The 26,051-nt window shown below is 43.1% G+C and overlaps 1 protein-coding gene across 3 annotated transcripts in view; it reads left to right on the forward strand.

Annotated features, from left to right (window-relative positions):
• LOC126475817 (cGMP-dependent protein kinase, isozyme 1) overlaps window positions 1-26,051 on the forward strand; it is a 578,889-nt gene that overhangs the window by 510,534 nt on the left and 42,304 nt on the right. For all 3 annotated transcript variants that reach the window (XM_050103496.1, XM_050103494.1, XM_050103495.1), the window contains exons 7-11: window positions 4,821-5,037; window positions 7,679-7,910; window positions 10,766-10,929; window positions 23,370-23,555; window positions 23,648-23,714. In XM_050103496.1, coding sequence (XP_049959453.1) covers window positions 4,821-5,037; window positions 7,679-7,910; window positions 10,766-10,929; window positions 23,370-23,555; window positions 23,648-23,714 — 866 coding nt within the window. The remainder of the gene's footprint in view (window positions 1-4,820; window positions 5,038-7,678; window positions 7,911-10,765; window positions 10,930-23,369; window positions 23,556-23,647; window positions 23,715-26,051) is intronic.

Consider the following 26,051-nt stretch of genomic DNA (forward strand, 5'->3'; position numbering starts at 1 on the left):
GTGAGTGCCTTCAACACGTGGCGAAACCAAGGTGAAATCACGCCCAGATGTCGTGAGGTTGCGCGATCATCCCTCATTATAAACGTCGGACATCGTAGGCTGGACAATTTTTCTATTTAAACCAGGACAGGCGAGGAACTGGCGGAACTAACATCAAACTTTAATGATCGGCAGAGTACACGTGTGTCTGACCACACAGAGCACCAAACACTCCTAACGATGGGCCTCCGCACCCAACGACCCATGCATGCACCAGTTTTAACACCGCGACATTGGCAACTAGGACTGAAATGGACACGTGCACGTTGGCACTGAACGTTGGCGCAGTGGCAGAGGGTTGCATGTTCTGATGAATTCCGATACCTTCTTCATCATGCCGGTGAGAGGGCGCGAATCGGTCGTCTTCCAGGGGAACGGCTCCTTGCCACCTGGACTGCGGGGCGGGAACAGGCTGGCGATGGCTACATTATGCCCTGGGGAACATTCACTTGCGCATCTGTGGGTCCAGTGGAGCTCGTGCAGGGCACCATGACGGCTAGGAAGTTCCCCACACTCCTTCATGCCCTCTCTTAGCCTTTATGACAGCTTCCACTCTCGCAGGCATGTGTTCGATCAGGTTTCTTGGGGAATGGAAGCTCATTCTTCACGGAGCACTGCACTGAGGAGAGGTGTCGATGTCGGTCGGTGAGGCGTGGCACGAAGTCGGCGTTCCAAAACCTACCAAAGGTATTCTATAGGATTCAGGTCAGGACTCTCTGCAGGCCAGTCCATTACAGGGATGTTATTGTCGTGTAACCACTCCGCCACAGGTCGTGCATTATGAACAGGTGCTCGATCGTGTTGAAAGATGCAGTCGGCATCCCCGAATTGCTCTTCAGCAGTGGGAAGGAAGAAGTTGCTTAAAACATCAATGTAGGCCTGTGCTGTGATAGCGCCACGAAAAACGAGAACAGGTGCAAGCCCCTTCCATGAAAAACATGACCACACCATATCTCCACCGCCTCCGAATTTTACTGTTGCCACTACACACGCTAGCAGATGACGTTCAGCAGCCTTTCACCACACCCACGCCCTGCCATTGGATCGACACACTGTGTACCGTGATTCGTCACTCCACACATCGTTTTTCCACTGTCCAATGGTCCAAGGCGTCATATGGCATTTACCGGCGTGATGTGTGGCTTATGAGCAGCCTGTCGACCATGAGATCCAAGTTTTCTCACCTCACGCCTAACTGTCATAGTACTTGCAGTGGATCCTGATGCAGGTTAGAATTCCTGTGTGATGGTCCGGATAAATGTCTGCCTGTTACACATTACGACCCTCTTCAAATGTCGCCAGCTGGAGTGGCCGAGTGGTTAAAGGCGCTACAGTCTGGAACCGCACGACCGCTACGGTCGCAGGTTCGAATCCTGCCTCGGGCATGGATGTGTGTGATGTCCTTAGGTTAGTTAGGTTTAAGTAGTTCTAAGCTCTAGGGGACTTATGACCACAGCAGTTGAGTCCCATAGTGCTCAGAGCCATTTGAACCATTTTGAATCTTCAAATGTCGGCGGTCTCTGTCAGTCAACAGACGAGGTCGGTCTATACGCTTTTGTGCTGTACGCGTCCCTTCACGTTTCCACTTCACTATCACATCGGGAACAGTGTACCTAGCGATGTTTAGGAGTGTCAAAATCTCACGTACAGACGTATGACGCAAGTGACACCCAATCACCTGACCACGTTCAAAGTCCGTGAGTTCCACGGAGCGCCCCATTCTGCTCTCTTACGATGTCTAATGACTACTGAGGTCGCTGATATGGAGTACCTGGCAGTAGGTGGCAGCGAAATACACCTAACATGAAAAACGTATGTTTTGCGGGGTGTCAAAAAAAAAAAGGCTCAAATGGCTCTGAGCACTATGGGACTTAACTTCTGAGGTTATCAGTCCCTTAGAACTTAGAACTACTTAAACCTAACTAACCTAAGGACATCACACACATCCATGCCCGAGGCAGGATTCGAACCTGCGACCATAGCGGTCTTGCGGTTCCAGACTGTAGCGCCTAGAACCGCTCGGCTACCCAGGCCGGCTTTTGGGGGGGGGGGGGGGGGGTGTCCGGATACCTTTTCATCACATAGTGTATATGGAAGTTTGCGTATGCAGTGATTTAATGTGGAACGATGACATAGGCCTCATTGTAGGGAAGTCAGGTGATAGTTTTAAGAATCTTCAGGAAGTGTGGCCCGTACACGAAAGAAGTAACTGGCAAGTCCTTGTTCGACCGATATTAGAGTACTGCTCTTGAATCTGGGACCCAGAGCCGATACGACTGATAGAGGAATATGGAAGATCCAAAGAAGAACAGTGTGTTTCGTAACAAGTTGCTTTAGTAGGCGCGAAACCGGCACACAGGTGCTTGCCAAACCTCAGTGGCAGACGCTACGAGGGAGGTTTTGTGCATCACCGTGTGGTTCACTGTTAGAATTCTTAAAGAGCTCCATCGAAGAAGAGTCAACGCAAATGTTGTTTTTCCCTCCGTATATTTCGCTAAAAGACTATGAAGATAAGATTACAGAGATTCGACCGTTCGTCACGCGCACCATTCGCAACGGGAACTGGTAAAGAGGGAATTGGCACTGGCACAAAATGACCGCCTTACGACACACCGTAACGTGGCCTGCGGACTGTGGATGTAGCTGTAGATGTAGATGTAGACGTAAACCACGTAGGACGTGGTTGCTCTCACTCCCACCCATTCCCTTACTGGTTCGCTTTTCGTGTGGTCCAGCCTGGTGACATCCATGAACGAGGGCATCATTTCCGTCTTCTTTCCGTGAAAGCACGTGTTCGTATTTTGTTGTTGCTGCTGAACGTTCTGAGCTCTACAGGTTAACACGGCGAACGAAGGATCTACAAACTTTCGTCTAAAGATAGTTCTGTACTTCGTCCTCAAACAACTATCCAGTAGCTTGACGCCATTTCAGCCAAACACCCCCCTGCATAACTGGAGCATCTGTGTTCGTCAAACCAGACGAAATTATTAGAAAGTTTAGGTACTTAAGCTGTGTACTTTTATGGGTGATACGTTTTGGGAGGGTTTGTTCTATAGGTAAGCCAATACATTTTCTTTTCCTCCGCCAATTTCATTTGACAAAAGGCGGAATTTGTTGCGTGACATCGTGGAATATTCCGGCGTCAGCTCCTACAGTTTCACGGTGGCGGCTCTATATGTAGGCTTCAAAATGGCGTCTGTAACTGGCAGTGAACCAAGGCACGGCGAGGATTTGGGCGACACGTCTGTTATCATCGTAACAAGGACGCGCAAACCTGTCCTATCTCCCTCGCCCCGGTCGGTCGCACACAAATGTGACAGCTCCTATGTTGGAACGTGCAGACACTCTCATTCGAGGTGATTGACGGATCACAATCAAACACCCCGCTGCATAACTGGACGTCTGTATTTGCTGACACACTCGTACACCAGCTGGGGTACTCACAGTTGTGTGTCCGCTGCGTTCCTCTCCGCATAACACAAGATCATAAAGAGCAACGAGGGCCCACCTGTGCGGAACTGGTTGCGCGTCACGAGACTGACCGTGACAATTTACTGTCGAACATCACAGGTGACGAAACATGGGTTCATCACTTCGAATCGGAAAATAAACGGCAATCGAAAGGGGGCCGGTATTGCACTTCTTCAATGCCGCACCGTCGAACAGTGTAAGTCATGGCGACAGTCTTCTGGGGCTCTGAACGGGTTATTCTGTTCAATGTCCTCCTTCGCGGTGCAACGACCTACTCTGAAGTGCATTGTGTTGCTCTCAGGAATCAGAAGAGACGACTTCAGCGTGCTTGCCAACACCAAAATGCAAACGTACTTCTCCTTCACCATGACAACGTAAGGCGTAACGCAAGTCCGCGTACCCAGAGGAGCTCACAAAACTACACTGGTCTGTTCGTCTTCATCCACCTTACAGCGCGGATTTTATAACGTCATCCTCGAACAGGGTGTCTGAGTATCCGCGACCACTATGTCCACAAACAGGGTGAATAGGAGGGGTAAGAGCGCAAATACTTGGTGCACACTAACAATGATTGGAAAATTGGGTGACATTTCGGCTAATAGTGAACAGCATTCATAACGTTACAAAATAAAGGCTTGATACATCGCACGTATGTCTCTAGAATATTATGGTCGCGACGCGTTTTCCTGAGGAGTTCAAGAGGGGCCCTGATGAAGGCTTTCTCGAGGTCCTTAAATTCCAGATGTACTGTCAGATTCTTTTATCGGCGTTTTCCTTAAAGAGGCTGGCTACATAAACTGCATTTGCACTCTTGACAAAAATATACTGATATGCGAGAATTTAGATGATGCTTCCCAAGGAGAGTGCTGTAAACTTGCACAAGAATTTTCATCGCGTGGGAGAGCAAGCGGATTGGGCGGTAGCTGGAAGAATCGTTGATATTTTGTTTACCTTGCCAGAGAGGTATGGTGATATTAGCTTCTCAGATTGCAGGGAGGTTGCGACTGAAGAGTGCGCCCTAAGAGCTTTAGCTCGTCCGTCAACTTCTTGCACTGTATTCTAATTACGATTTGGCTTAACGTCTTCCGAGAAACCGTAAATCTTCTCAAAGTATACTTTCCAACTTGGACGTCTTTAAATGTACGATATTTAGAGAATTTCGATATTTCTAAAACGTGAACATGTTTTTCCGCCGTTTCTCAGTGATTTCAAAACAGTAGCTGACAAAATCATACGATGTTCTAGACAGTGTTTCCTTTGTTGCTACAGTTGGCTTATGGCATTGTAATGTAGAGACGTGTGTTTTCCAGAGTACGACTACATCCGGCTGGACGACCTGGACGTGATCGCCACTCTTGGTGTCGGGGGATTCGGGCGCGTCGAGCTGGTGCAGTACATGTACGACAGGAGCCTCACGTTCGCGCTCAAGTGTCTCAAGAAGCAGCACATCGTCGACACGCAGCAGCAGGAGCACATTTACAGCGAGAAGAACATCATGATGAGCTGCCGCAGCCCCTTCATTTGCAGGTATCCGTAATGAATCAGGACGTCAGTAAAATGTAACTACGAGAGTTTATAAGGAGAGGTCAGACCAGCAGCCAACCGATTTCGTCAAGCTTCAGCAGACTACTCAAGTAATCTCTGTGAAAGAGTTGAGGTCACTAAGCTTACGCTTACAAATAAATCGAGTTCAAATCTATGACGCAGAATCCGTTTCGGACCAGCAGGAATGGTTAGAACACTCGAAAAGTAGGGAAATTTTATTTATATCAATCAGTAATTCCCAGTAATTAACGAATTATTTGTTTTTTTGCAAATATACTTATGTAAGGACGTCGCTGTCAACCACGGCAGTGGCCAAGTGGTATATGGCTTGGCATGAGACTAGACTAGAGGCAACTTCTGCGCGTGTACGTTCGAACGTCAACTGTTGCAGATGATTATATTCCTTGGTAGGAGAATGAAAGCTGCGGCGAAATTTATGTGTTTTACTGTAAACTAAATTAGAAGACAGAACACCTAAAAGTTTTATGCAATTATTGGTACGCTCTCTCTTTCTCTCGCTCGCTCATTCGCTCGCTCTCTGCTGCTCCCTCTCCTCTTTTCGCTTTTACATCTTCACTTCCCCTAACTTTTACATGTTCAAATTCCCTAAGAAAAGGATTGTTTTGACAAAAGAAACAGGAAACATTATGTGAACGAAGATCAAACTTGTTGTTAAAGTTCTTAATCACGTACGCAGAAATTTTTTTCCCTTTGTTGATGACAAAATTTAGTCTCTTCCTTAGCAAGATATTTTTCAAAGCCGTTGACCAAGTTACTTAGGAAATCAACTATTTATGTTGGGTTGGTGCACAAGTTCGTAGCGTTTTTCCGTAAGTTTAATAAACACAACAATAAACACAACATAGACACATAATATACATTCTCTGTCACCATTTACAACAATCTGCCAAAGCTGGTGTAACTTTCCGTTCCCCGACTATAGAAGTCACGTGGCTTTGAGGCAAAGAACTAGAAGAGCCAAGTTCGGAACACATTTTCATCCGGAAAGGAAGTTCCTTAAGGGTTGTTCGACAGAGTGGAAAAGGCGACAATATGAGGACGCGAGATCAGGTGACCAAGGTAGGTGCGGAATGACTTTCCAACCCAACTCCTGTATAGCGTTTTTCGTCAGTCTATCAGGATATTGGAGGGCGTTATCGTGGAATAGCATCACTTCACGCAGTCTTCCTGGTCGTTGTTCTTGGAATGCGTCTTCAAGGCGTCTCAGTTGTTGGCAACAAATGTCAGCAGTGACGGTTACACCCCCGGTGAAGTAATTTGTAGACCTCTACATCGTCGCTGTTCCACCAGACGCACCACATTATCTTTTATGGATGTGCACAGGTCGTCGTACGGAGAGTCGCTGTTTCGTTTGGGCTCAAACATTCCTTTCTTTTCTTTATTTTAGCATACGATACCATTTCTGGTCACCAGTAACGATGCGGGAAAGAACGGTCGATGTTGTTCACGAGTCAATTGATGACGAGCAAACAGAGATGCACATATGGTCATTGATGATTTTTGGGATTTTGGCCTAGAGCATGCGGTACCCATACAGCCGATTTTTGAACCTTCCCCACTCCATGCAAATGCCGCAGGATGGTGGAATGATCATAGTTCATAACATTTGCTAGTTCTCAGTACACTGCCGTGAATCATTGTAGATTAAAGCGTTTAAACGATCTTCATCAAACCCCGAATGTCTTCCTGAACTTGGAGAATCATTAGTGTCAAAAGATCATCTTTAAAATAAGAAAACCATTTCTTGCTGTGTCCTATGGCATTATCCCCATATACGGTGCATATGTTTCCAGCTGCCTCCGCTGCTGTCTCCTCTCTATTAAACTCAAACAGAAGAACATGTCTGAAATGTTCCGATTTTCCACTTGGCACTGCGTTTTCTAGCGTCCGCAGCTCCACTCACTATCTCTGAATGACAAAATGGCAATATGTAAACTCAAATAGCAACAGTGAGCCGCAAATTATAAATGGCAGTCGATAAATAAAGCCACAACAACAGGAATACCAACACTCAAAACAAAAACGCTGCGAACTTACCCACCAACCTAATGTTTTAATACTCTGACTTGTCGTCTGTAGTTTGTCGCTGAAGATGCGCGTATGAACCGGTACCAGCCTGGCGTACAAAATATCGAAAACAATTTCTTTGCAGCCGATGCCAGCTATTAATCATTATGAAGTTCTTAAGATTTAATATAGCAGCAAATAAATTTCGCTACTGCTTTCATTAATTTGTAGATGAGAAAATGTCCTTTTATAAAGGGCGAGTCGTACCGATGCACAAGAGAGTTGATTTTAATTTGAACAATAAGTCACCGCTCTAGTTGGCAACGCTACCCTCCTCACTCACTAACATTTCGTTTTATCGGAAATTTTTGGGTTGCTTGCGTGATAGTCACAATCAGAATTTCTTTGTATTCACCCAATCGCAAACAGATTCTGCGCTATAACATTTGACATCCATTTTTTTTAGAAACTGAAAGCTATGTGACCCAAATTCCGTCCAGTATCTACACCACAGCTCGTCGAAATCGATGGGACACAGAACTGGGCTTCATCCAGTGCAGCAGCTACCGGTCTTACGCGTATTTTTGTTTTCCAGGTTGTACCGGACGTTCCGGGACTCCAAGTACGTGTACATGCTGCTGGAGGCTTGCTTGGGAGGCGAGGTGTGGACCATTCTCAGGGACAGAGGCTGCTTCGACGATCATACGACTCGTTTCGTCACAGCCTGCGTCGTCGAAGCGTTTGAGTACCTGCACGCCCGAGGCATCATATACCGGGACCTCAAGCCCGAGAACCTCCTGCTGGACACTCAGGGTTACGTCAAACTTGTAAGTTCGCTTCTGCTTAGCTACTTACTGACTTCCGACTACTGATACTAAAGAGTGTATGCTGTCATCAGCGTTGTGCGTAACTATTTCAACCTATATCCGTTTGAAACTGTCTGCTGTATCCAAACCTCAGTCTCACTCTACAATTTTTGTCCGTCTCCCACTTATATTTCCAACGTAACTATTCCTACATGCCTCGAGATATGTCCCATCAAATTATTCCTTCTTTTACTCAAGTTGTGTGCTGTTCTCTCAGGAATGCTATGCAGTAGTTACGCGATCAACACATTCAATCTTCAGCATTCTTCTACAGCGTCATATTTCCAAAGCTTCATTTCCCTTCTTGTATATGTTATTTTTGGCCCACGTTTCAGTTCCTAATTAGGTCACACTACAGGCAAATGCTATCAGGATATTTATATTCGATGTTAACATATTTCTAAATGTCTGAAGAGATTTTCTTGCTGTTGCCAGTTTGAATTTTACATTTTTTTTCCTTTTGCCGGACTTAATTATTTTGCTGTGCAAATATTACTTTTAGCTCCTCGTTTCATAATCTAATTTCCCATTATCGTGTGATTTAATTCGACAACAGCTCATGACTTTTGTTTTACTTTTATTGACACCTGTCATTCACTGTAGTGACAAAAAACATGGAACAGCACATTTACCGATGGCGGCAGCATCGCGTACACAAGGCATAAATGAGCAGTGCGTGGGTGGAGCTGTCATTTGTACTCAGGTGATTGATGTGAAAGATTTCCGACGTGTTTATGGCCTTACGATGGGAATTAACAGACTTTGAACGCGGAATTGTGGTTGGAGCTAGACGCATGGGACATACCATTCCGGAAATCGTTAGGGAACTCAAAATACCGCGATCCACAGTGTCAAGAGTGTGCTGTGAATACCGCATTTCGGGCATTACCTCTCACCACGGACAACGCAGTAACAGAATGACTGGAAAACCGTGGCTGGTCAGATGAGTCCCGATTTCAGTTGTTAAGAGCTGATAGTACGGTTTGAGTGTGGCGCAGATGTCACGAAGTGGGGTGGCGTCATAATGGTATGAACTGCGTTTACATGGAATCGACTGGCTCGTCTCGTCCAAAAGAACCGATCGTTGACCGGATATGTTTAACTTCGGCTAGTTGGAGACTGTCTACAGTCATTGATGAACTTCACGTTCCTAAACAACGATAGTATATTTATGGATAACAATGAGCCATGTCAGCGGACCACAACTGGTGATGATTGGTTTTAAGAACATTCTTGACAATTTGCAAATGGTTTGGCCACACAGATGGCCCGACATGAATCCCATCGAACATGGTTCAAATGGCTCTGGGCACTATGGGACTTAACTTCTGACAAGGGAACCTTCCCATCGCACCCCCCTCAGATTTAGTTATAAGTTGGCATAGTGGATAGGCCTTGAAAAATTGAACACAGATCAATCGAGAAAACAGGAAGAAGTTGTGTGGAACTATTAAAAAAGTAAGCAAAATATACAAACTGAGTAGTCCATGCGCAAGATAGGCAACATCAAGGACAGTGTGAGCTAAGGAGCGCCGTGGCCCCGTGGTTAGCGTGAGCGGCTGCGGAACGAGAGGTCCTTGGTTCAAGTCCTCCCTCGATTGAAAAGTTTACATTTTTTATCTTCGCAAAGTTATGATCTGTCCGTTCGTTCATTGACGTTTCTATTCATTGTAATAAGTTTAGTGTCTGTGTTTTGCGACCGCACCGCTAAACGGTGCGATTAGTAGACGAAAAGACGTGCCTCTCCAATGGGAACTGAAAACATTTGATCGCAATTTCATAGGTAAACCGATTCCTCCACAGGAAAACACGTCTATATCCTATACGACACTGGTGACGGCATGTGCGTCACATGACAGGAATATGTTGTTGACCCACCTAACTTGTACACTTGGCGAATGGGTAAAAAGATACTTCTACCTTGCTCGATTTAGGTTTTATGGTGGATGTGATAATCACTCCCAAAAAAGTGATGAAAAGATAACGGACGGACAGATAATAATTGTCTGAAAATAAAAAATTAAAATTTTCACTCGAGGGAAGACTTGAACCAAGGACCTCTCGGTCCGCAGACGCTCACGCTAACCACGGGGCCACGGCGCTCCTTAGCTCACACTGTCCTTGATGTTGCGTATCTTGCGCATGGACTACTCAGTTTGTATATTTTGCTTATTTTTTTCATAGTTCCACACAACTTCTTCCTGTTTTCTCTACTGATTTGTGTTCAGTTTTTCAAGGCCTATCCACTGTGCCAACTTATAACTAAATCTGAAGGGGGTGCGATGGGGAGGTTCCCTTGTGAGTCATCAGTCCCCTAGAACTTAGAACTATTTAAACCTAACTAACCTAAGGACGACACACACGTCCATGCCCGAGGCAGGATTCGAACCTGCGACCGTAGCGGTCGCGCGGTTCCAGACTGAAGCGCCTAGAACCGCTCGGCCACTCCGGCCGGCCTCCCATCGAACATTTTTGGGACATAATCGAGAAGTCAGTGTACAAAATCCTGCACCGGCAACACTTTCGCAATTATGGACGGCTGTCGAGGCAGCATGGCTCAGTATTTCTGCAGGAGACTTCCAACCACTTTTTGAGCCCACATCAAGTCGAGACGCTGCACTAGGCCGGGAGAAAGGCGGTGCGACGAGATATTAGAAGGTATCCCATGACTTCTGTTTCTTCAGCGTAAATTCTAATTTACTTGCAACACTGTTAGTATCACACAATCATGCTTCAGGAACAATTTGAATAAAAGGATGAAATAAAATAAAAATGAGCAGAGTTCGCCCATTATTAACTTCATTTTTGTGTTGTAGGTGGATTTCGGTTTCTCGAAGAGACTCGGGTACAGCGCGAAGACCTGGACTTTTTGTGGAACGCCGGAATACGTAGCGCCTGAAATAATACTGAATAAAGGCCACGACCGAGCTGTGGACTACTGGTCGTTGGGTATCCTCATGCATGAGCTGCTGACTGGCACGTAAGTACAATGTTGACATGTTGAATTGATGTTGAGTTCTTCGCAAGCTCCAACCACGGTTAAAACACTGTATATACAGTTACCTCTGTCTTGCAGTACCACAGTCACACAGAATAAATTATTTATTTATTTGCTTTTTACATTTAATCAGTTATATAAGTTCTAAAAGATACCATATGTTGCTTATAAAATTGTATTTACAAGGTGATATTGCAAAATGGACACAAACTACGGGAAACAGTCCCTGAGAGAATAAGGAGAAAAAAAGGCCATACAGACATAAGTCCGGAAATGCGATCGAAGGTTTCAGGCGCCGTGTGTGGCTCATAAAAGATCCTGAGCCAGATGCGATCGCTTGCCCTGTTTCAGAGGTGCCTCTCAGCCTGCAAGATATGGACAGTCACAGAGCGCGGGATTGCGAGTAGTTGCGAGCTCCAATCTTAGGCGCGTAATGGGGCCCCTTAGAGTAATGGCTGCCAAGAAGGGGAAGTTCAGTGTGCACTATGTGTGCAAACAGGCAGGAGCCATTCCACATGTGGAAAGGCTGCTACCAGACGCCTTGGAGAGCACAGGGTGAAGGTGGTGGCCCATGTCGGAACTAATGATATGTGTCGCTTTGGATCGGAAGAGATTCTCTCTGGTCTCGGGCGGCTAAATCAATTGGTAAAGACTGCCCGTCTTACTTGCGAGATGAAGACAGAAATATCAATCTGTAGCATATTCGATATGATAGACTGAGGACCTTTGGTACAGCGCCAAGTGGAGGATCTAAATCAGTGGCTCTGATGGTTTCGCGATAGTGTAAACAGCAAATCCCTCTAGTTGAGCCATATTGTGGTGGGTTTTTGGCTTCCACTAAATACGTCAGGGTCCATTACACTCAGACAGCGGCTACACAGGTAACAGGGGCAGTGTGGAATGGACGGGACGGTTTTTTAGCTTCGAGGGTATCAGGAATTATAGAAAGGATATCAGTCTGAAAGGGTGCAAGGCAAATTGAGGGCGGGGCTAGACTTAGCAACAACAGGTACTGTAACTGTAAACTGTTGTAGCTGTGTTCAGAAAGAAGCGCTAATAGAAAACGCTGAAGCTCAAATCGTTATAGGTATTGAAAGCTGCTTAAAGCAGAAGACAACTTCAGCCGAAATTTTTTCAAGGGGCCTGTCGGTGTTCAAAAGGGATAGATTAAACGCAGTTAGTGATGGAGCGTTTATTGTTGTTAAAACAAGCTTGCCTTGCAGTAAAATTGATGCGAAAACAGACTTGGACATCTTTGCAACGAATAATTCTGAGCAAATAGGAAGCATTATAACGGTAACAGGAATTCGAGACCACATGAACGTTGTAGCAAGACTGAATACCGTAACATCTAAATCAACCAAAAATAAAAACAAAATATATCTGTTTAAAAAAGCAAATAAAAATTCGCTTTAGCCTTCCTAAGAGATAGTCTCCAATTCCTCTCAAACTATGTAACCAAAGACCAGAAAATGTATCGACGGCCTTTAACAGATACAGGGTGTTACAAAAAGGTATGGCCAAACTTTCAGGAAACATTCCTCACACACAAAGAAAGAAAATATGTTATGTGGACATGTGTCCGGAAACGCTTACTTTCCATGTTAGAGCTCATTTTATTGCTTCTTTTCAAATCACATTAATCATGGAATGGAAGCACACAACAACAGAACGTACCAGCGTGACTTCAAACAATTTGTTACAGGAAATGTTCAAAATGTCCTCCGTTAGCGAGGATACATACATCCACCCTCCGTCGCATGGAATCCCTGATGCGCTGATGCAGCCCTGGAGAATGGCGTATTGTATCACAGCCGTCCACAATACGAGCACGAAGAGTCTCTACATTCGGTACCGGGGTTGTGTAGACAAGAGCTTTCAAATGCCCCCATAAATGAAAGTCAAGAGGGTTGAGGTCAGGAGAGCGTGGAGGCCATGGAATTGGTCCGCCTCTACCAATCCATCGGTCACCGAATCTGTTGTTGAGAAGCGTACGAACACTTCGACTGAAATGTGCACGCGCTCCATCGTGCATGAACCACATGTTGTGTCGTACTTGTAAAGGCACATGTTCTAGCAGCACAGGTAGAGTATCCCATATCAAATCATGATAACGTGCTCCATTGATCGCAGGTGGAAGAACAAACTAAAATGAGTTCTAACATGGAAATTAAGCGTTTCCTGACACATGTCCACATAACATCTTTTCTTTATTTGCGTGTGAGGAATGTTTCCTGAAAGTTTGGCCGTACCTTTTTGTAACACCCTGTATACACCAAATAAGTTATTAAGTGATGGTACTGGTTCCCCATGGTACACAAAACAGGTCGGAACCACTGTTGTGGAAGCAACGAAGAAAGAATGTCAAATTTAAGAGAACACAAATTCTCCTAGATTGGGGGAATCAGACCGTGCACTTGACCCAACAATTTTATATTTAAAGGAAAATATATCCATAAATAATTCCAAGTTTATGTAAATTGTCATCACCGTTACGACTAACAAAACATAATGCTTAATTTCTGACTGATGAATGACGTCACCCACCACGACAGTACTCCATGATAGCTCAAAGTCGACAGATGGTATCAAAGACACAAGTTGACCTAAAAATGGTTCATCAGTAATATTGATTTAGTTTCCAAACAATGCGGTTTTCTTCGAATCAGTTATTATGGAGGAATTTGTGTGCGTTATTTTTCGATTGTGTCATTGTTTAGTGGAGTGTGTCTGGTATCGCTGTCTTTGTTTGAACTATATAGGTAAAGCGAAAGATGCTATTTCACTTGTGCGTTTTTTGCATTCTTTTGTCCTGTGTGACGTGATGAGTCTACTTTGCGAATAATATAAGCTGCTTGTTATTAAATCTTATCTGTGGTTATCTTGTTTGTGAACTATGCTGTTTATTCCAAATATGTCGTGATTTATGAAGGTGTGGTTTTGTGTTGTGTGAGAGCTTAAATTGTTGATAGAGAAACTAGTAGAGATTAATTTTTTTTCTCACAAATATTTGGCTGTTTCTTTCTGTCTTTGACACAATTTCCGAGGGTAGGGTTAGGCACGGACTTACGAGCATAACTTAAATTATTACATGTGAAACGATTAGTGATTGTAATTATCGTTCTGTTCCTTACAAATATTTGATTGTTTTGTAATGTGGCAAGTTTATTGAGGGTGAGGCTAGCCAGGAACATAAGTGCATAGCTCAGATTGGGGAATACTGAAGACTGGGATACAATTCGCCGGCTTTGACCAATGACATCACAGATAAGTCACAGACGCTAAGTGACAAACATTTAAAAGCACAAACGAGTGTTCAGAAAATAAGGAATGTAGCCCAGAGAACAGAGATAGTGCATGTACATCACGAAAACCCATAATTGTAAAAGAATCTTGTGTAAAGAAAGAAAAAGAAAAAGGATTTATCGAGTCCACAAAAAATTTAACAGGGCAGGCAGCGAATTGGAAGGTTTCGGGACGAGCACGACCTAAAAACAAAACTACAAACATAGCCGCAAAACAATACAGTAACAAAAATTTCAGGAAAACCAATTACGCAGGACCAAAAACGACAAACAGAATACCGATATCCTGTTCTTCCACTGAGGAAGAAGATACCAATGTTACCGATGAAGATAAAAGCGACCAATCAAACATTGCTATTACCAACGACTAAAAGAACAACGTATCTATCATTGGTATCCTATTTCTCAAATGACCTATATAGGTCAACTGAACCGCAAGCTCGTATTACTATCAGCGAAAGGAACAATGTGCCTCAGACCGGTATCCTGGTTGGCCTGTGTAGGTCAACTGAAAAACATGATACTAGTATTACCTTACCAACGTCGTGAGTGAAACTAGTCGTGATGTAATTTATAATTTTGGTTTTTACAAACATTTAGCTTTTTTTCGAATGTGACATCATGGAGGCGCTTTGTATATAAAATCGATTGTTTTATAGGGGTCGTGTTGTTGATACCGGTGGCTCAATCTTGTGGTGGATGTCTGTTTTCATTAAGTGGATTGTATTAATGATTATGCTGAGTGGTATCGATTCTTTGGTATTTATTAGTTATATATTTGTTATCTGTTTTTGACTTGTTAATTTTCGTTTGTAGTGCGATTTCAGTTTTTTAATACATTCTCTCTCGGTTTATTATGGACTATTTTTTTGTGCTATTTTTAGATTATGTCGTTGTTTTGTGGGGGTGTGTATGGTAACCTTGTCTTCGTTTGAGCTATATACGTCAAGCAAAAAATTCCGTTCAATTGTGTGTATTTACATCTTTTGTTCGTTCATTCTGACGGAATATATGTGTGTTTTTTCGATCATGCGGTTGTTTTGTAGGGGCGTGGGGGACTGCTGTATTTGTCCGAGCTGTGATACTTTACTCGTTGGCTTTGACTGGTGTCGCAACTGTGTCATACCGTGTGAACTGGTGGATGGCGGGCGTAGTTGAAGGGGCGTGTTGTAATTCTAAAAAGGGTTTTACTAATGTAATAATATGAAATGATATTTGTCGTATTGTTAACGTTATTTGCAGTTGCGAGTTTTTATACACGAATTGCCATCAGTTTATGTTCACATAGTTATAAGAGCGATAGAATCACAACACTGCTGTAAGAATACCTAATTAATAATGTTCGTCCCACAGTAAGGAGGACTTCCTAATGAATGACTAGCAATGATCTAAGTGAGACGTTGTCCTATTCACATAACAGGAATATTTCGGTCAGGAGCACTCTTATTTACACGGAAAATATGGTCCTCTATATGTGTTGCTAATGTAACGTAGCTTTTGCTTAAACATAAAGACAACATTTAACACTTTTGAAAGAAGATAAAAGTGTTAGCTGCGTCACTGCTGGAACATACTCGGCAGTCTGCGATCTGATTCACCTAAAATTCTGGAAAATCTTAGTAGTAGTACTTACGTAATAACTCGTCGTGAATAACGACGTAGTTTTACTCTGAATAAGCTGGCCATTGCGGCCGTATTTAAACAAATTATTAATCCAGGCAGTAATGGTTGCCAACAAGGAAACCTCCGTCTGAAATTAATGCTGCAAAATCTCAGAGAGAAGATGTTAACTTCTGTTGTTTTTGTTGTGGTCTTCAGTCCTGAGACTGGTTTGATGCAGCTCTCCATGCTACTCTATACTGTGCAAGATTATTCATCTCCCAGTACCTACTGCAACCTACATCCTTCTGAATCTGCTTAGTGTATTCGTCTCTTGGTCTCCCTCTGCGATTTTTACCCTCCACGCAGCCCTTCAATACTAAACTGGTGATCCCTTGATGCCTCAGAACATGTCCTACCAACCGATCCCTTCTTCTAGTCAAGTTGAGCCAAAAGTTTCTCTTCTCCCTAATTCTGCTCAACACCTCCTCGTTAGTTATCTGATCTACCCATCTAATCTTCAGCATTCTTCTGTAGCACCACATTTCGAAAGCTTCTATTCTCTTCTTGTCCAAACTATTTATCGTCCACGTTTCACTCCCATACATGGCTACACTCCATACAAATACTTTCAGAAACGACTTCCTGACACTTAAATCTATACTCGATGTTAACACATTTCTCTTCTTCGGAAACGCTTTCCTTGCCATTGCCAGTCCTCATTTTATATTCTCTCTACTTCGACCATTATCGGTTATTTTGCTCCGCAAATAGCAAAACTCATCTACTTCTTCTTCTTCTTCTTCTTCTTGCGTTACGGCCTTTGTTGGACCACGGGTAGCCCCTTCGTGGACTGCATTTTCCTCTTCTTCACCCAGAACCTCTTCGTTCTTTCTCTTCTTCTCTACCGCTCCTCTTCCGAGATCTTCAGTGTCCGTTTCTCCTGTCGGCTCCACTGGTGACACTCTAATCTTTTCCTGTATTCTTCTCTGTCATTGATCTCCGGCATATTGGTCGGTGAATATTTGTTCCTCCAATTTTCCTTTCCTTCGACCTTGATCCCCAGTTCCAACCAGTTCTTCCGAAGTTCAACAGCCCACTTGGTTCCTGTCTTTCCCCTTTCCTCCCTGTTGTTTCCCACACTCTCTTCGTCATTCTGTCCATACTCATCTACTACTTTAAGTGTCTCATTTCCTAATCTAATTCCCTCAGCATCAACCGACTTAATTCGACTACATTCCATTATCCTCGTTTTGCTTTTGTTGATGTTCATCTTATATCCTCCTTTCAAGACACTGTCCATTCCGTTCAACAGCTCTTCCAAGTCCTTTGCTGTCTCTGACAGAATTACAGTGTCATCGGCGAACCTCAAAGTTTTTCTTTCTTCTCCATGGATTTTAATTCCTACTCCAAATTTTTCTTTTGTTTCCTTTACTGCTTGCTCAATATATAGATTGTATAACATCGAGGATAGGCTACAACCCTGCCTCACTCCCTTCCCAACGACTGCTTCCCTTTCATGCCCCTCGGCTCTTATAACTCCCATCTGGTTTTCGTATAAATTGTAAACAGCCTTTCTCTCCCTGTATTTTACCCTTTCCACCTTCACAATTTGAAAGAGAGTATACCAGTCAACATTGTCAAACGCTTTCTCTATGTCTACAAATGCTAGAAACGTAGGTTTGCCTTTCCTTAATCTATCTTCTAAGATAAGTCGTAGGGTCAGTATTGCCTCACGTGTTCCAACATTTATATAACTTTATACTAACTCCTATATAAGTAAAATCACATAGCACTTTAAAAAAGTTATATTTTGAAGATAACAAATACCTAATTTCCAGCAGTACAGAACTTTTCTCAACCGAGTAAAATACACACATCCAGGTATTACTAGTCTGCGCATCAATAAGACGCAAAGCAGAATGATCAAAAAGAAGACCATAGTCTATTACATTGCAAAAGAAACAAGTCTCTTTAAGTATTGTTTGGTTTGGTCGCATCATAGATGCGACTTGTACATCCATTCGCAAACTCCTATAAAATTCCTGTGTCCCACGTCTCTCATTTTTACGTCATTTTGACACAATTCACATACATTTTGCACTAAATTTTTCTAGATGTTGAAGTAAGCATGGACATACTATTGTGGTGGATGTTTGAGTCTTGGTTTCGTTTGTAGCAATGGTGTCGGAGCCTTTCGTAGTCATTTATTTTTCGCTTTTGAGCCACCAGCTTTCGTTCTTAGTTTGTTCATTCTTTGGATTGAACGTTGTTTGTCTTTTGAACAGTTTTTCTTCAAGCTGTGATTGACTATTTTCATTGTCTGTACTACGGTTGGTACGTTGTTCACATTTCAGTGATTTATTTTAATTTTTTGCAGTTACATTTCACTTTTTCCTTTCTTCTTTTTCTACATTTTGAGCTGTCAGTCCACGTTGGTTGGTATCTCTTTCAAAGAGAATTGTGTGAGTTTGTCATTTTTTTGTATGTTGTTTTCCTTGAAGTTGTGTCTGTACGTTCATTTGCTTGCCGAACAGTTCGTTTTTGAAAGTTCTTGTTCTCCTTTAAGAGGAGACAATTTTTTGTTTTTTAATTTACTTTTCGTGTTTGAGCTGCCAGTTCCCTTTTCGAGATTCTTGGTTATTTAGATTTAATGTTGCGTATTTGTCCGTTTGTTTGTAGACATGGAACTGACTTTGAAAATGTGTCCGAGGGCGCTCAGCATTTCTATGGGCGAAGACGTCCATAATGAGATTAGAGTTTTCCAGGGTATTGGGCTTAGTGCCAAAAGTATGATGTGTCGGCAATACAGGCAATTTATGAAGTTGTCTCGAGTTCCTCCGGCTCGGACAAGAGACCTACACTTGTGGAGATGTAAACGAGATAACGTGAGAGAGTCCTGGATCGAGAAATCTACGTTGGCCTTGCGTGATGTACTTGTGAAGTATTGTAGGCATCCCCTGTGGTAGTGTCCGCATGAGAGTGGTGTGAGTAGCAGGTGTGTTTTGGACTGGTGTTCATTCTGTAGGGAAGTTTGTAGTGAACTCATTAAGTATAGAGGACCTTTAGGAGGCCCGAATGCATGAGTGGTAGTGTGATATGTCGAAACTTGGGAATGGCGATGCGGAGTGGCTTCTGTGAATTAAGGTCTGGGAGTTCTGTTGTTTTCGTTGGTGGTGTTCATATATTATTTTGAAGGTTGTGAGTCGGCGTACAGAACGGGCTTTGGTGAGATTAATTGAGCAATATGTTGATAAGGCTCTGATATTATTTCAGATTGTTTTTCTACTGGGAGGTAGTGGTTGCACTCGTCTGGCAGTTAACCATAGTTTCGAAATTAAAAATTACGAAACGGTTCATGTCTTTGTTGTTATCCTTTTTTTTGTCGCTTATGTTCTTTAGATTTGTGCCTGTTGCTTTTATATGTAAATTGTTGTTTTCATTTGGGTATTTTGTTGGACACGGATATTTGTGAGTGGGTGTGTGGGTGGTGATTACATGGAGGTGGAGAGGCATAGTTCTTTCGGGCGATTTTCTCTCTCTCTCTCTCTCTCTCTCCCTCTCTCTCTCTCTCCCTCTCTCTCTCCGTCTCTCTCCCTCCATCCCTCCCTGTGTGTGTGTATGTGCGTGTGTGTGTGTGTGTGTGTGTGCGTGTGTTTGGTAGCCAACCTACGATAATTTGGAGTTGACTACGCTTCAAGGGGAATTTATTTGAGGTAATGGTTTTCAGGTTTGTGTTTGGTTACTTTCATTTAGAGGGGCTGTTTTTGGTAAGTATGTTATTCAGGATCATTCAAAAAAAAAAAAAAAAAAAAAAATTACAAACTGTCACACCGGGTATACAACGAGGTTCAGTAATCACATAGGAACCGAGGGTCACAAAGACCATTCAGGGCTACTAAATGGCGCTGCAGTTGTTTAGACACCTGATACAAATGGACACCCACTACAAGAGATGCTCAAAGTTTTGTCCAGATCCGTCAAAGCACGCCTGACATCGATGCTGCGTTGAACGGCGCATCGTCTCAAAGATATCTGGTGTCTCTCAAAGAGGTCCTGCTGCCCCAGCAGTGCTGCACAGTCGGTCCTCCGGCGATGTAACCGGTGTTTCATACACAAGGCCTTTCAGATACCCCCACAGGAAAAAAAGGACTGGGGACAGATCACGTGATCGTGGTGGCCATGCGACTGGTCACCGCAATCATTCGAACGACTGCGAAAGTTTGCCTGCAGATGTGCGCTCATTTGTTTGCTGAAATGCGCTGGGGCTCCGTCGTTCTGAAATCGAAGGCGGCGACGAATAGGTATGGAAAAATCGCTTGGCAACAAAAAAAATGGTTCAAATGGCTCTGAGCACTATGGGACTCAACATCTTAGGTCATAAGTCCCCTAGAACTTAGAACTACTTAAACCTAACCAACCTAAGGACATCACACACACCCATGCCAGAGGCAGGATTCGAACCTGCGACAGTAGCAGTCCCGCGGTTCCGGACTGCAGCGCCAGAGCCGTACGGCCACCGCGGCCGGCGTTTGGCAACAGCCCAATTAAACAGTCTCCTACGGTGCCAGCCCACACGATATCAGTAAATTTGCGTTGTGACGCATGCCTATGTGTAGCATGTGGATTCACATCCGCTCACGTACACAGGTCATGAACTTCATCACATCCTCGTTCATGTAATTGTTGAATCATTTGACTTAGGCCCAATGGAGAGAAGAAATTTTGTGGTCGTAGCCCCTTGCAATTCGAAAGCATCACCTTACCCGAAGTGATACAAGTGTGTTTATTGTGAAGGGTTATTCGCAGCCTCATCGGTGAAGAGGACTGTCGCTGTAAATCTTCGGTCTGCAGCGGATTCCTGCAGAAACCAGCGCGCAAATCGCATGCGCTTGTTGTAGACCCCCAGTTGCAATGACTGAAACAGATACAGTCCTTCGTCATGCACAAGGCGCCAGACGGGGGTTTGGGGGATGACGGTGAAACGCGATGCATCTCGTGTACTTGTTGGCTGCGTATGCTGCACCCTTTCAAGAACGCTTTCTTCCGTGTTGCTCACTGGCGACCAGCATCCGGCTTGTGCACATGGAACGAGCCTGTTTCACAGAATTGGCAATGCAGGATGACGAATAATGTGTAGCACAGCATCTTTCTATCGGGATATTTCGCATGATACAATCGCACGGCTTCTCGTCCACTGCAGTTGGACGCCCCATAAATCAAATACATCTCAGCCACTTCACAGTAAGTTGTTTTCCTAACATTTGCAAGGTGTGAATGGCGACGGTCTCTGCACGCTCCGGTCGTGTTTGTATAGCAACGTCCTCTCGTGACCGCAGCGCCGTCTCATGGCGTTTGTGACCCCGGTTCCTTCGTGATTACTGATCCTTGTTGTATGTCCGATGTGCCTTGTCATTTTGTAAACGTGTCCTTTAATCACCCGGTATAGGCCTAATGAAAACTGCGGTATTGGTTTTCACGGTTCGGTGTGAGGTCCCGGTATAGCTATCTTTGTTTCAGCTGTATATGTCATGCGAAAAATTTTATTCCAGTTGTGGTTTTTTTTTTTTTTTTTTTGCGGGGAAGCGTAGAGGAGGACAGGGTGGCTGGGGTTTGTCTGGTATCGCTGTCTTCGTTTGACCTACACAGGTCAACATAATTATTGTATACCAAATTTTTATTTTCTGTATTTTTTTCGTACGGTTTACTCTAGACGAATTCATATCGCGTAATTTTTAGATTTTTTGGTTGCTTTGGAATGACCGTACGTGTTTATTAACTTTTTTAATTTGTCCCCACCCATTCCCCCTCATTGCGACGGTTATTCCGTTAATTTCATTTTAGTAGCTTACTGAGACACTTCGTTTGTTTTTATAATTGTCTTAGACCGTAATGCTATATCTTGCGATCGTCATCTTGAAATATGTAATCGGCCTATAATTAAATGTTATTCGTGGTCGTCTTAGTAACGCATGTAAACTATGCTGTTAATTTGAAACATGACGTCATGAGTCAAAATGGCATTGTTAGGTAAAAGCAGACGATGGAATCAGACCTTGATTATTTCCAAATTCTTGCCTGGTGTGCTAGTTGCTTTGAGACACAAGAGATTCAATTTTTATTTTATATGACTGCTTTGCTTTATTTCGACGCTTCATTTCGTTGATTGGTGCGGTTTTTTATGTGTATTGGTATTGCTTTTTGGCTTTTTGCACTGGTGTCGATCTTTGAAGTTGAGCTATGCAGGTCAAGTGAATGCTTTCGATGCCTGTTAACTTTGTCCGTGCTAATTGTGTATTCTTTCCGTATTTGAAAGCAACCATTCTATAGCATCGTGTTTTCTGGTTATTTCGTTTTGTATATTTGGGTACTGTTGTGAGTTAGCGGTTATAGTAGTTTGACTCAGATCAAAACCTCCAATATCCCTTGGTAATCACATTAGTTCCTATATTTATTATTAAAGATCTGTGCTATTCTGTATTTCATGTTTATACTTCGATGACTTGAGAATGGATAATGTCATTGCTCGCCATTTACAAATCATGTTTTGTTGCTTTTTGGAGCTTGTTATGATGGCATTGCTCAAAAGCAATGGTAGTATTCAAGGATCTGTTATATCAACATTTTTATTTGATTTTAAAACTAACATTATTGAATAATATTTCATTACAAACACTAAGTAAGTTACTTTAGCTCTGTGGTGTGTCCAGTGTTCACCACCTCTCTTGCAAATGTTATGTTGTGCATATACTAAATTGTGCCAAAAATTAAGACCAGTCTTGGCACACTCTTCTGTTGACAAGCAGTGTACTTCTGAAATCTCCAGCCAAACTTATACAGTTCAACAAATATCTCGTTTTAGTCCTTGTAGTCCTTCGTCCTCTTACAGTACCAGTAGCTTCAAATACATATTTGGCGAAGCAGGTTACCCGTCCCTGCCAATGTCAGCACCAAACAAAATTTAATAAAGTCATTCTTAAACTAAAAAAGAAATTATTTCTTCAGTGAAGTCATAAACTTTATATAAAATAATCTCCCAGCCGACTGGGACCTTATAAAATGTTTCAGAAATTTTCAGGAAACGTTTGCAATGAACGAATGATGTACTTCCAAATTATTCCTGAAAGATTTTAAGCTGCTGTGAAAGCTAAACACAACCTGCTTGTGTACTTGCAGCATTGCCAAGTCAAGAAGAGCTACACTTGTCTTGATAAGATCGCATGAAGACGCAAGTCGCGTTGTGACTACCCCTGGATTAATACCTCTTAAATGACAAAGAATGAAGACACTTCATTGCAACTTGGAAAAAATTTTTACAGGAGTGATTATGTAAGACAACAGGGGCACAGTACAGAATTTTTCACTCTGTGTGTCAAATTGTAGAAGGTTGCCTCACTCATTTCAGATTATTGTTATTGCATTAAACATTTTCATTGTTAGTATTTTAAAACTTGTAATTTTCTCGTCTTTGTTTTCACCTTTGTTGCACTCAATGGTAACACAGCAAACATTTTGTAGGCCGCCGTTCACTGCAGCTGATCCTATGAAGACGTATAACATAATTCTGAAGGGAATTGACATGGTGGACTTCCCTCGGCACATCACGCGAGCTGCACAAAGTTTGATAAAGCGACTGTGTCGTGACGCCCCCTCCGAGAGGCTTGGCTACCAGCGAGGAGGCATTCAGGACATCAAGAAGCACAAGTGGGTATCTCTTTGCTTCTCATAAATACGGACCTGCGCTTGAAGCACGAAGTGCTGGAAAATCAACGCTTTTGTCAACTTTTAATTTTCAGGTGGTTCCAGGGCTTTGACTGGGAAGGCCTAAGGCATAGAACGTTACCAGCTCCCATTGTCCAACAGGTGAGTTGCACTATTATGCTCATACCATATGCCTGTTATTAGCTGTCCATCATCTTTGCTGTCCAACTCACTAGCTGATGGTGATGTGGAGAGGTACACCAAACACACGGTGGTGTACCCAACTTTTTCACTGCAAATAACTTTTGACTTGTTAGGAAATTTGTAGTCTCAGCCTTTTTGAACCGAGAGCATTCATGCCACCTTAGAACTGTGGCCGCCACAACTTTCCTCCATATCGGCCGCTAACATCTTAAGTACTAATCCCAGTTTAAAGACGGTCAGAGCTATATTTAGAAAACCTTGCTCTATGCCAAGTATTGCCATAATCGCATCTGAAAAATGGCGAATTTTTATGGATAACAACTTCATTTTAAGAGAAATTGAATGTGTCCAAAATCATTATTAATAATTTCAGTCATTGTTTCGAAGTTTACATTTTCCAAATTATATCAAAGACCTGAAAAAAGAAATTGGCTTACCCACTTTGCCTATGTGCAATATTTCAAAGTGATCACTAAATTTGATAGGCTTTATTGCTTAATTTGGAAATATGTTTACACAAAGATATAATAATGGCAGTTATTCATTTTTTAAGCGAAGGAAGAATCCTTTGGGCAGCACTTTCTCTCTGCCAGCTCGAGGAAATATTTTCCACAATGTACTATGGATGTCACTGATTAGATTTTCTCTGTGCTTCACCAGATACAGGCACGTACGAAGGGTGTCCAAAAAGTATGTTCCAATCTGTCGCAAAATGGAAACCACAGTGAAAATCCGATTAAGCTTTGCACAGATGTGTTGTGCAGTGTCTCTAGTATGCCCGTCGATCATCTGATGCATTTTGCAGTTCTGAGTACACAGTCAGCACTTAAAGATGCCTAGAAAATAGTGCCACTCGTCAAGTATGGGTGTCTGCCGAGAGATATCACCTGATTTAAATGCAGTCCCACATAGCGCAACTGTCAGGCTTTTCCTTCGTGACTTTTCTAGGCCATACACTGCATAAACAATGAAGACGTTCCTGCAGCATTTCTGTGGGAAATGTTTGGTCACTCACCACACAGCCAGGACAAGGCTCCCTCTGGTTTTCATCTTTGCTGACTGTGAAGACAACATTTTGGCCCGGACAGTGAGCTGCAGACCAGCACAGAGAATTGGCAAAAGACACAGACGGCTGCCTTCTATGGCGATGGTATTGCAAAGTTGGTACAACGCAGCAATAAATGTCTGTATCGGAACGGCGACTGTTTAGAGAAGTAGCTGGAAGGTGTACCGTAGCTGTTGTTGTGGTCTTCAGTCCTGAGACTGGTTTGATGCAGCTCTCCATGCTACTCTATTCTGTGCAAGCTTCTTCATCTCCCAGTACCTACTGCAGCCTACATCCTTCTGAATCTGCTTAGTGTATTCATCTCTTGGTCTCCCTCTACGATTTTTACCCTCCACGCTGCCCTCCAGTACTAAATTGGTGACCCCTTGATGCCTCAGAACATGTCCTACCAACCGATCCCTTCTTCTGGTCAAGTTGTGCCACAAACTCCTATTCTCCCCAATTTAGCTAACTGCTGCAAGTAAAAATTTTTATTTTTCCCTGTGGTTTCCTATTCACAACCGATCGGACTTTACTTTCTGGGCAACCCTCATGGTATATAACAAACACATGGTTCCATCAGACTCACCACTGATGCTTCACTGTTGATAAATGAGTAGTATGTACGAGGCTCTTCGGGAAATTTCCTTGGAATTTTACATGAGTGTGAGCTCATCCACTTCGAGGGCTGATTTTACAGTGGTTTGTAGCAGATAAAGCATTAATTTTTACAAAGTTGTGTGAAACAGGTTCACATTTGTATGTTTCCATTTTTTATTATTTTATTTATTTATTTATTTATTTATTTATTTATTTTTTGCTCTCATTTTTATAGTAACTGGTGACTGAATTACCATTTCCATTAATTAAATCCATGTACATCTTTATCAAATACAGAACCTTCCCTTATCTTCCTCCCACTCCTTTCCCCATCCCCAGTGCACTCTTTCCATTACAAATCTCCCACCTTTGCGTTTTCCATTCCACTGCCCCTATGACAAGTGAAAACGCCTCCCAGAGGACGATAAGGCCCAGGTTGGGAACCAATGACCTAACCAAACAGTAGCCAGGTGGCTCAAGAGGAAGTCAGGAATGCCTTTTGGAACGTTATTAAATCACTGAGGTACAGGTATCCACTTTGGTTCCTTTAGGGCAATTACGGTATTTTTGTGCACCGGAATAGTGGATGAAGATCAGACAGATTTAGTGATGCAACTCTTTTGTAAGTCTTATAGGAAATTAAGAGTAAA

The sequence above is a fragment of the Schistocerca serialis genome, chromosome 1 (genome assembly GCF_023864345.2).
Source record: "Schistocerca serialis cubense isolate TAMUIC-IGC-003099 chromosome 1, iqSchSeri2.2, whole genome shotgun sequence".
Taxonomy (NCBI): Eukaryota; Metazoa; Arthropoda; class Insecta; order Orthoptera; family Acrididae; genus Schistocerca; species Schistocerca serialis.